Source organism: Lemur catta, chromosome 14 (assembly GCF_020740605.2).
Source record: "Lemur catta isolate mLemCat1 chromosome 14, mLemCat1.pri, whole genome shotgun sequence".
NCBI lineage: Eukaryota > Metazoa > Chordata > Mammalia > Primates > Lemuridae > Lemur > Lemur catta.
In genome coordinates, this window is record NC_059141.1 from 22,653,817 (window position 1) to 22,665,377 (window position 11,561).

The 11,561-nt window shown below is 58.9% G+C and overlaps 1 protein-coding gene across 4 annotated transcripts; it reads left to right on the plus strand.

Moving 5' to 3' along the window:
• The first annotated feature begins 5,098 nt into the window (after window positions 1-5,098).
• On the plus strand, window positions 5,099-11,237 carry FGF8 (fibroblast growth factor 8). 4 transcript variants are annotated; one of them, XM_045568563.1, is made up of 6 exons: window positions 5,099-5,342; window positions 5,439-5,475; window positions 6,020-6,106; window positions 6,335-6,515; window positions 9,788-9,894; window positions 10,708-11,237. In XM_045568563.1, exons 1-6 carry the CDS (start codon window positions 5,311-5,313, stop codon window positions 10,996-10,998), a joined length of 735 nt encoding a protein of 244 aa, XP_045424519.1. In that variant the 5' UTR covers window positions 5,099-5,310; the 3' UTR covers window positions 10,999-11,237. The 4 variants fall into 4 exon arrangements, with proteins under 4 accessions (XP_045424519.1, XP_045424521.1, XP_045424522.1 ...); XM_045568565.1 differs by having other exon boundaries at window positions 6,368-6,515; XM_045568566.1 differs by lacking the exon at window positions 6,020-6,106.
• The last annotated feature ends 324 nt before the right edge of the window (window positions 11,238-11,561 follow it).

The following is an 11,561-nucleotide window of genomic DNA, read 5'->3' on the forward strand; positions in this document are numbered from 1 at the left end:
CTCATTTGTGTGGCTTCTTCCCATGCTGGGGTGACATTTCCCTGGAGACCACCAGGTGGCACTGTGGCAGCACTGAGGGTGGCCCTGGACCTCGGGGAGGGTGGGGGAATGTGGGATCCTACTATTCCCAGGTCCCTGGGCCAGGACCAAGCCTGGGCCCCAACTGCTTTGCTGAAAGGTGACCTCCCAATATTCAGTCATTCCCAGTCGCTGCAGGTGGGGGAGGGCCATTGCAGGAGGTTATCAGCTTCCAAACAAGGGGCCCAGGCCTCTGTCAGCACTCAGGCTGATGGGCAGGGGGCAGATAAGCGGGCTTAAGCAGCTTGAGGAATGTGCATCCCTAGCCCCATGAGGGGGCTGAGGCCCAGAGAGGACCTGCAAGGGGTGGGGCAGGGACCAGTCTTTGCTTCTCCTTTGAGTCTTGTAGGCAGTCTCTGAGCAGGGCTGGGCCCTTAGAAACCTGATTCCAGGGGCCAGATGGAGGGGACTGGCCAGATTGGGTGACAGGGAAACCAGAATCCGGGTGGCCTGGCATATGGGGGCAGGAAGGGGCCTCTGGGAATTGGCCTCTTGAACTAAGAGGGGTTCCTGCCCCCCAGCACACCTCCTGGTCTGGGGTCTCTGGTGCCTGGAATCAGGTGGTTCTGGGCCTTGGCTGCTACTGTGCCAGGAGGAAGAAGGGATGTACCTGGTGTGAGCATACGTGTGTGACTAGCTCTGGGGTCAGCAGTTCAGCAGCTGCGTTGGTGGTGGTGGTGGGGGGTGTCAATGCCCTACAAACAAACAGACAAACAGCCAGACAGGCTGAGGATGGACAGAGAACAGGGCCTGGTGGGGGTCAGGCCAGTTCTAGAACCAGCCTCTGGGCAAGTGAGTGGGCATGGGGGAGGGGGCCCAAGATAACCCCAAGGGGCTGGTATTGGGGCAGGTGAGGTAAACTTTGAAGAGAGTCCCCATAATACGGAAAAGCACTCTCCTCAACACACATCCCTAGCGAAGAAGGATCTTCCCCCAACCCCGTGGTGAGGAACTAGGGGGTATAATTTTCAACCTCTCTTCGTCCTCAAGTTGAGGACGAAGGGAGGTGATCCCTCTCCGTGTTGGGGTGGTCAGGGTCGCAGGCGCTTTCTCCGCTCCAGGAGGGCTTTCCTGAAATGTTTCCGCTGGGGAGCCAAGGCGAAGGGGGCAGCCTGGCTTGGAACCACTCGTCGTGCCAGGAGAGGGGAAGGTGGCGCTGGCGCCCTCTGGTGGGCGAGATTATGGCCAGACCTCTCCACAAGCCGCCTCTAAGGGCTCGGCGACTGCCGTGGTGAAAGCAGAGACCTAAAAGTGCGGAGAGTGTTATTTATAGGCGATCTGGCGGAAGGCGAGGGAATACGACATTAGGCTTGCAATCGTGCGTGCGTGCGTGCATGCGTGCGTGCATTCATTCACTTGAAGCACTCGTGATAGAGTAGGGGAGTCGGGCTGCGGTATTCACTACTCTTTACCCTTCTTCACCTCGGCTCCCGCCTCCGAAGTCCTCGGCACGTGCTTGGTTGGAGGCGCGACAGTCTGGGCTGAGTGCGGCGCTGTAGTCTCTCCCGGAAGCCTCCCAAGCCGATCCGTCTACCCACTGAGCGTGGCTCCGCCCCGATATTTACCACTCGCCCCCCCGCCCTCTCCCCTCCCCACGACGTCACGGATCGCTCATTGTATTCCTCGCTGTCTTCCGGGTCAGTCCCCTGGCGGGCGTGGGCCGGCGCCCAGCACACTCCTGCCCGCAGTGGTGGCCCAATCCACATCGGCTCTGAGTCAGGAGTTTCCCAGCCCGATAGGGCGCCCCGCAGACAGAGCTGGGAATTGCTTTTTCTCCCTCCCTGCTCCCGCTTCTCGATCCCCTTTTCTGCCCCCTCAGCACACAGTAGGAGCGCTGCCAATTCACTCTGGCCTCAGAGCGCTAGGGGATGAAGGCGTTCGCTGGGGTTTGCCGACCGCTGGAGGAGGGGCAGGCTCGCATTTGGGGGGCAGAGGGGGACGGCTCCCAGACGGGGTCCAAAGTGCATAACGCAGTCTCGGCGATTTGCATTTGAACAGTCGTGAGGAGAGCCCGTGGCGCTTTGAACGCCGGGCGGGAGCACGCGTAGGAGCGAGCTGCAGTCCCAGCGGCCGGCGCCGCTGGTGTGGATTTGAGGGGCCTGGGGCGCGCCGGGGGGCCAGGAGTGCGTTTGGGAAGAGGCTGAAGGTGTGTGTTTGGGTGCCGGCGAGGGCGTGTCTGCGGAGAGGGGCCGTTTGTGTTGGCGAGGAGTGTGTGTTTGTGTTTGCAGGCGAGGGAGTGTGTGTGTGTGTGCGTGTGTGTTTGTTTGCTGAGTGTGGGGGCGGCCGGGGAAGGTGGCCGAGCTGTCACTCAGCGATCAGGTTGACAGGCGCTCCCTCATCTGGGCCCAGGAGCTCTGATTGCAGATTCGAGGAAACAAAATAGCAATTGTAATTACGGGGCTTTGATAAGATAAAGGAAGGAGGGAGCTGGCCGGGAGGCGGGCGAGCGAGCGACGGAGGGAGCGGCCTGCGGGGGCCCGGCGGAGCATTTGCATCTGTCAGTCACGGGGCGTGCCCGGGCAGAACCGGGTGCCTGCTGCGTGGGTGTCCCCATCTGCCCCTCTCCCCTAAACATATGGATTTTGGGAGAGATGGGAGAATCTCAACGAACTGAGTGAGGGTCCAGTTCGTGGGAGGGTCTCCAAATGTGAAGGAATTCTGGTCTCGCAGAGGCTCCGTGGCAGAGGTAGGGGTGGGACTAACGCTCTGACCTCGGACCCTTTAGACCCCAGATGCCCATCTCCTCTGGGGGAGAGGGAGGAGGGTAGGTGGAGACCATTCCAGTTCAGCCCAGGGCGCTCAGAAACTTATGGGGCTCCACAACCAGAGTTTAATGCTGCTCTGAGCCAAGTGCTCTACCCCCTGGCCCCAGGGAGGGAAAGGTGTCCAGACTGGCTCTGGTTGTGACTCTGGGACCATGTACACACTATGGATGGGCTGGCTGCCCTGATCCCTACCTGCCTCCTGCCCCTTGCTTCGCTCATCAAACTTCAGAGGGCTGGGTCCTTGGGGAAAAGTCCCATCCCTTTCAGGAAGCATCCATCCCCTCCCCATTCATTCATTTATTGATTAATAACACAAAGATTTTCATTTTTGAGGGCCTACATGTACAGGGAGCAAGGTTAAGATGGTGAGCAAACAGACATCACCCTTACCAGCTTGGAGCAGTGCAGAGAGGGAGGCAGACACTCAACAAAATCATGACTCAAGACTTAAACAGAGCACAGTGAAGGACTGGCCTGTGTTGTGGCCACTGGAGCCCACCTGACCTACCTTGCACCAGGGGGGGTTGAGGGAGACAGTGCCTGCCAAACCTGTAGCAGATACAAGTGCTAGATAAGTGGTAGTGCTTCCAATTATTACCTGTTGGGAGGCGGGTGAAGGCAAGTCTCCCTGGGGAAGTTGCACATAGGCTGACTGATATCTAAATGCTCAGCCAGTTTCCCCATTATTCATTAATTCAACAAACACTAACTGCAGAACAACTCTGCTGAGCTCTGGGCCAGGAGCTGAGATTTCTGAGCTAGAGAGACAGGGTCCTTCCCTTGAGGTCTGTACATGGGCAAGAACCTGATGAACAGACCCCTGGAGGGGAGTAGCAGGTGGGCTCAGGAAGTCTGCTTCTCTGAGGAGGGATGAGATCTTGGGACAAGTCTTCTAACTGTTTTCCCTTCTAAACAATCCTTGGTGTTTGCATTTGTGGCTGGGAGTTGGGAAAGACGCAGCATAGGGAAAGGCGGGCACAAAACCCGGGAGGTAGGCAGAACCTGGCTTTGCTGCTGGACAGGGGCCTGCCTGCTCCCTCTGGCCTAATGGCTCCTTGGGACCCCCAGGGGCATGGAGGGCCAGTGGCATGGGGAAGTCGTGGGTGAAGGCAGCAGCTGGGTAGGGCATCTGTGGCTCCACCTGTTCCTCACAAGTACCTGTCCCAGGGCACTCTGCCCACAGGCTGGCTGCTCCCACAGAAGCAGTGTGGCGGTTCAGGGTTTCCAGAAACCTCAGGGGGAAGCAATGAGGTGAGGAGCTGGGAAAGGCTTAGACAAGTGCCTATCTCCTCCTCCCACCCGCACCAGTAGGTGTGTAAATACCTGTGAAATGAAAAAAATAATGGGACTCTGAGGGTAAAGGGCTGGGTGGTCTGGATCTAAGTTCCTTCACCCAGGAAAAGCTGCTGAGAATAGTTATTTTTGCTCCTGCTGCCTGCTGGGTTTAGAGGGTAGGGCAGTGACTGTGGGACCTGCCAGGGACCTCTGGGCTCCCCCTTCGACATAGGTGGCTCATGGTTCCTCTCAAGCTTCAGGCTAGTGGTGGGGGACAGGGGCGGGGGTGATAGTGATAATGGAAGCTGGGGATGAGGGAGGTATTTCTCGCTCCCAGGGCCTCCTTGGACACTGAGCGAGACAGGAGAGATCCGCAGGGCGGGGTGTTCAGCCGGGTCCGGGTCGCATAGGCGCGCACTGCGCACAGCTATTCGTTCCACGGGTATCGGCCGCTTCCAGGCGGCAGGCCCAGCCCTAGCACACAGTAGGTGGCTCAGAGACAGGCTGCGTAGCCGGACGCAACAGCGGACCCGGCGCGAGACTTAGCCCCGTTGGACTCTGGCGCACTGGGCGGCCCAGAAAGCCGCTGCTCAGGGTCTCGGGGCCCAGCAGAGCAGGCTGTCCGAGGCGCCCCATCTCCGCGTGTCCGGGCCCCAAGAGCGCGCGAGCGGACAGGCCAGGGATAGGGGGAGGCGCCCACACCGGCCGCCCCCGCCCCTCCCGCGGGTCCCAGACCCCTCCCCTAGCCCAGACCCCCAATCCTAGACCCGTCCACCGCCCCGCCCCGGTCCGCCCCGCCCCCGCCCCGGGCTGCGTACCGGCCCCAGCTCCCAGCCCGGGGCTGCGGGCTCCGGCCGCCCGCCCCACGCTCCCCCCTCGCGCCCGGTGCGGCGCCCCCCGCCCCCACCCCTCCCCCTCCCTTCCCACCTACCCACCCACCCGGCGGCCCGTTACCCTCCTGCCTGCTCCGGCTCCTGAGCAGCCAGCGGCCACCGGCTCCCGCAGCGGCGCAGAGCGACTCAGCGCGGCGCGGCAAGCACGACATTCCACGGGACCCGCGGAGCGGCGTCGGGACCGCTGCTAGGCTCCCGCACCCGAACCTCCCGCCGCCTCCCCGCAGCTCGTCCCTCTGCAGCCGCCCGCGGGACGGCGTGATCCCGCCGGGGCTCTCGGTGCTCCCGGGCCGCGCGCCATGGGCAGCCCCCGCTCCGCGCTGAGCTGCCTGTGAGTACCGCCGCCCCCGCGTCCCCGCCGGCCCGGCCCGTCGCGCCCGCTCCGCTCACCCCGCGCCTCTCTCCCGCCCGCTTTTGTCTCCCACAGGCTGTTGCACTTGCTGGTTCTCTGCCTCCAAGCCCAGGTAAGGAGCAGCGCGCAGAGGCGGGGGCCGGGCGGGCCCGCTGGGGACTCTGGTTGGCAATGTCGGGCAAGGGCACGAGGACCGATCCTGCGGCCAGCGCGGCAGGGCTGGAAGGAAGCTTAAAAATCCAGCCCTGACTACCCTGAGGAGGGAGCTAAGGAACAGAGAGGTAGCGCCCTGCCTAAGGTCACACAGCGAGTGAGTGGCGAGGCTAGAACCCAAAGTCTCGGAGTCCAGCGCTGTCCCCCACGCATCCTCGCATCCTCGCCAGGGGTGGATAGGGAACCCTATGGGCGGCCACACCTGGCCGCTGAGGGAGGGGGCAGCCGGGGCCAGGGGACGTTCATTGCTGGGAAGAGTCCGGGTGACGACTGCAACGGGAACCCTCTCCAAAGCCCTCTAGGGAGACTCGTGGCCGGTTTGGCCCAACAATCGGGTGCCCAGGTCCTCTGCACGCTGAACATTTGCTCCGTAAATTTGTCTTTATAAATGTCAGGGGTCGGGTAGCGCTGCCTCCCTACTTAAACGCGCCCTGCTCCTCTAGGAAGGCCCGGGCCAGGGGGCTGCGTTGGGCAGGGAGCTCGCTTCCCTGTTCCGGGCTGGCCGGGAGCCCCAGGGTGTTTCCCAACAGGTGGGTCCAGATTCTCCTCCGGGCTCATTCATCCTGGGCTGGGTCTGCTCGACTTTCCTAAGTAGGGGATGGTGGTCTGGGCTGGCATGTTGGAGGGGGGCACCCCCGCAGCCGCTGCTGGCTGCCCAGGGCAGTGAGGGGGATGCCGGGCGGGCGATGGGGGCCACTCAGGCCCCTGGGCGGAGTAGCATTATAATGGCGTGTTGTGTATTTTTCAATTTCCTAAAGGTAACTGTTCAGTCCTCACCTAATTTTACACAGCATGTGAGGGAGCAGAGCCTGGTGACGGATCAGCTCAGCCGCCGCCTCATCCGGACCTACCAGCTCTACAGCCGCACCAGCGGGAAGCACGTGCAGGTCCTGGCCAACAAGCGCATCAACGCCATGGCAGAAGACGGCGACCCCTTCGGTAAGGCGCGCTGCCGTGGCACCCCGTGGGAGTAAAGGTAGCTGGCCTGCCGTGACTGGACCGCCAGCCCCATCTGCACTGGCCAAAGGCCTGCAGGCTCCCCAGCTCAGAAGGGAAGGAGTTAAGGCAGAAAGGTGCCTGGAGGGTCAGCTGCGGAAATAACCTCAGGAGTACTTGGCCACAGGTGCCCCCTTCCCTGCCCAGCAGATGAATGAATCCAGGAATTTCCCTTTATGCCCCTGCCCTTCATACATCCCTCCCCAGCTGCAGGTGGAGGCAAGGGGTTCAGGGGGAGGGGGCCCAGGTTTAAGGGAAGCTCTTGAAAGAGGATATGTCGCCTGGGCCTGAAAAAGGAGAGTGGGAAAGAGAAGGGAGAGAAATCCTCGCAACTCTCCCAGCTTGGAAAAGGGGGATGCTGTGACCCTTTCAATACTTTGATCAGAAGGGTCAGTTACACATGGGACTGGGCTTGGAAAGGGGCCCTCCCCACCTGCCCGGGGACACAGGCAAGGGCTCCCGGCTCCCTGTGGGGTGGTGAGTGCAGGGAGCTACTGCCGGCAGAGAGGCTGAGGACTGATTGATTTCTAAAACATTCAATATTCCTGCCTTGAAACGGGGCCAATTTTCAGAGTCCTGGATGTACCAAGAGAAAAGCAAGCCCTCTGGGCGGCTGGTGTTGTTTTTAGAGAGCGATTATTGTGAGTTTAAAAACCTTTAAATAATGACCAAGTTAAACAAGCATGAAAGGAGAGGGGAAGACTCTATTAAAATGTAATAAAAAGGTGAGGCATTTTAAGAGCTAAGAAGAAAAATGAAGAATGATATAAAACAGAAAAAGAACGAGCCTTTTTTCAGATGTGGAGTTTGAAAGGAGTTGCAAGTCTGTAAATGTTAAAAAAGAGGTTCAAGATTGTTCTCTATGAATCTCTGGAGAGACCCCCGCGTCTGGCAGAGCGATTAAAACTCTTCTTACTTTCACCTTTTTTAACATTTCCTGAATACTTTCTCCTCTTCTCGAGCCAGTTTGGGGGATCGAGTATGTCTCACTGCATTTTTTCTGCATGGACGTAGCTGACTTCCCTTCAAAGCTGGAGGAGGAGACATAATTTTCCTGGGATAAATCTGTCACTGGGGTGGAAGAATAGGTTTGAAAATGTTAAGCTTTCCAAAAGCCCTGTTGGGAAAGCCGCTGTAAACTTCGGCCCCAGCGCCCCAGATCCATCCGGGAAGGAGAGTGGGGGCTCTCTGGGGTGGGGGTGGGGGCAGCCTGCCTGGTGGCCCAGCTCCCCCGCTGGGCTGGCAGAGCTGGCCTAAGGTCCCTTTGTCCCTCCAAATTGGCTGCTTGCTGCCCTTCTCAGCTTCCAAGGAAAGGCAATGAGTGCCTGGCTCCTCCAGGGTTTGCTCCATTGGAGCAAATGGCCCAGTATCCTTGGATTTGGGGGAGGGAAGGAGAAGCCAAGCTGGTTGCGGGGGGGAATCAGTCTTCAGACATCTGAGGAGGTCTGATGCCACTTCTCTCAGACATAGAGGAGGCTTCTGAGGTCCCCTGGTCCCTGCCTGCAGGGCAGGAGTAGGAGCTGAAGGCCCCAAGAACAGAGGCTTATGATGTGCAGCTGGGACAGAAGAGTCAGGGGAGAACAGCAGAGAGGTCTCAACTGCTTCTTTATGGGCCCCAGGAAGGAACAGAGGCACCTACTCTGTCTCTATCTGCCCCATTTGGCCAGAATCCTCAGACGGGGACCTCTTTACCCTGTCTCCAGTCAGCGTCCTTCCTGGCCCTTAAAAGCAGCTGCTCTTTGCTCTGGAAAGCAGATCAGGAGAGGGATGAGCACACTGGCTAGGTCCAAGAGCAGGTGGCTGGGTGGGGAGGTGACAGGCTCATTCCCCCCACCCCTGACTTGGGGCCACACTGGGGACCTGACCAGTGGGTCCCAGCACTGTGCCTGGGTGAAGCTTGGCAGTCACAGGCTGGGCAGGGATGGCTGCCTAGCTGACCTTGGTGCCCCCTACCCTGCCATTTGTTTCAGGGACAGAGAAGGTGCCACATGTCAATGCAGGCTAAGTTCCAGAACTGCTTTCTCAAGGAGAGAAAAGGCTGGGCTCTGCAGTAGAAAGGGCAGGAGAGCCAGCTCCTCTCCCATTCCAAACAGCCAAATCAGCCCTTACTCCCTTCTTGGGGACAGCCTCTAAGAGAAGAGTTGCATAGAGAGGTGGACAGGACAGGCTTCTGTGGCAAGTTGGCTGTCCAGGGGACGGGGAGCAGGGAGAAGCTAGAGAATTCAGCCCCTGCCTCCTGATCCTCTGCGCCCACAGAAGGGATTTGCTTACTGGGGTGAGAAGCCCAGCTGCAAGGGAGGCTAAAACAGAGAAGATGATTGAGTTATATATTTCTGGACATTGGGGCTGGGGACTTTGGTGACTGGGAAGCCATGGGGAAGAGGCAGGATCCTCCCAGCAGGTGTCTGGTGTCTGAGGTTCTGGAAAGCAGCTGGCTTTGGGCTGTGTGCATGTGCATGTGTGACGTATATGTATATAGGGAGAGCTGTCCCTATCCCTATCACCTGAGCAGAGCAGGGCTGCCCAGGGGGTAGGGATGAGAGGTGGCCAAGACTATGAGTTAGTACCTGAAGTGGCAGAAACAAGAGAGAAAGCTTTTATCTTTGGCCTCAGGAGTGGAGGTCACTGTTATACGTGGATGTTTGTAGTGATCTGTGGGGCATGTGCACATAATATTCTGAGTTGGAAGGATCCTCAGAAATCTCTTGGTTAGCCGTGGAACTCTGATCAAATTAAATTTTACATAGCTGGGCATGGTGGGGCACACCTGTAGTCCCAGTTATTCAGGAGGGGCCATGGTGGGAGGGTGGCTTGATTCCAGGAGCTGGAGGTTGTTGTGAGCTATGATGACACCACTGAACTTTAAAAAAAAAAATTAAATTTTACTTGGATTCTCAACATAAAAGTCATTTCTGTCTGGTTTAAAAAGTGGAGTGGAAGAAATGGAGCTTCAGCCTTTTCAATTTCATGGCCCCAAGACCCCTCTGTGGAACCCAGTTTGGAAACTACGATCCTGTTCAGCCCCCTCTGTAAACTTGCCCCTTCTCAGAGTCGCAGAGCACATCAGTAGCTGGGCTCAGCCAGAGCCCAGGTTTTGGGTACCTGGCCCTTAGAGCAGTTGCTGCTGGCATGTGACAAGTCTGTGGGCCAGCTGGGGTGAGAAAGGGGAACAGCTGAGGCCAGGGCCCTTCCAATTACCATCCTGTCTTCGACAGCAAAGCTCATTGTGGAGACGGATACTTTTGGGAGCCGAGTTCGAGTCCGCGGAGCTGAGACGGGCCTCTACATCTGCATGAACAAGAAGGGGAAGCTGATCGCCAAGGTGAGGCCCCCAAGAGAGGTGGGGCCCTGGAGCCTGGGAAGCTCCTCCAGGACAGTCTTGTGCTCTGATCTCAACAAGGTGGGCAGAGACAGAGCCACCTTGGGGTTACCTAATGATGGGGGGGAGGGGGGCGGTAAGGGAGAAGGAAACTGCTTTTGAGAAGAAAAGCTACAAAGGTGAAGGAGGAAGAGGCAGGCTAGGGAAGGGCTGGGGGGGGGAGTTGGTAAATTCCATATATCTTTTTAACAAATCGCCAAATTGCTTTGCTATTATGTCCAATTACATGGTACCAGCATTTGGAATGTTCAGTAAGCCGCAGGCCCAGCCCCTCGGCCGAGCTCTGAAATGGCCCCATTAGTCACGGCTCCTCTCCAGCCTGGAGCTCCCCGCTTCCTGGGCTTCTGGGGCTTGGGACTCAAGAGTCTCCTCACAGGCCTCCCCTCCCCCAGAGGGTGGCTGCCCTGGGGCCGGGAGTCCTGAAGGGCTGAGGGGGGCAGGTGGGGAGACGGGTGGCCAGACTGGTGGGCAGGAGGCCAGAGCAGGCAGGCTCTGGGCCCCACTTGCTGCCTCTCTGCGTTGGGGCCCTGCCCCTCTGTAGATAACCATGTGTCACTGCTGCCCGGGAGAACAGGAAGTTGCCGGGTGGGCTGCGGGTTGTGAGGGATTAGAGAGCGGGTGCCCGGGCAGGGGGTGGGGCTGCGGCTCCTGCCCACCGTGCCATCTGCTGGGGTGCCCACCTGCTGTCTGGGGCCGCTTGCCCTCTGCCTCTGATGGGGGGCTCTGTAACGCTGTGTCTGGTCCCCCTACCTGCAGAGCAACGGCAAAGGCAAGGACTGCGTGTTCACGGAGATCGTGCTGGAGAACAACTACACCGCGCTGCAGAACGCCAAGTACGAGGGCTGGTACATGGCCTTCACCCGCAAGGGCCGGCCCCGCAAGGGCTCCAAGACGCGGCAGCACCAGCGCGAGGTCCACTTCATGAAGCGGCTGCCCCGTGGCCACCACACCACGGAGCAGAGCCTGCGCTTCGAGTTCCTCAACTACCCGCCCTTCACGCGCAGCCTGCGCGGCAGCCAGAGGACTTGGGCCCCCGAGCCCCGATAGGGGCCCGCCGGCCCCTGCGCACGGGCCACACGCGAGCCCCTCATCTCGCGGGGCAACAAAAGAGAAACTCAAGCCAGATAAGATCTGCGCTGCTACAGGCTGGGGAGGTGCTGGGGAGCCCCGGGTTCCAGTTGTTGATATTGTTTGTTGTTGGGTTTTTTTGCAGTTTTTTTTTTTTTTAAACAAAAGAGAGGTTCTATTTTTGTATTCCACTTGGCTGTGGTGTCTGTTTTCTTAATTCTCAGGAAGGGCCATTAATGGCCTAGACTGGGATTGGGTTGAGGGCTCCATGGGAGTGGGGGGCTTTCTGGCCAGGTGGCCAGGGATGCTGCTGTACCCCCAGGTGGGGCTAGGGGGAAAGGACTGTGACACAGGCCCATTCTTTTAGGGGTGGGTGTCTGTGGGGGGGTGGTTGTATACTAGTTGCTATTAAATGATTGAAATATTTATTTAACTTTCATATTAAAAGTGTGTGTTGGAGAGTGAGTCCTGCCCCCTTTCCTCCTGCCCTGCCCCAGCTGGTGGCGGCTGGGAGATGCAGCAGAGCAGGCACCAGCTCTGAC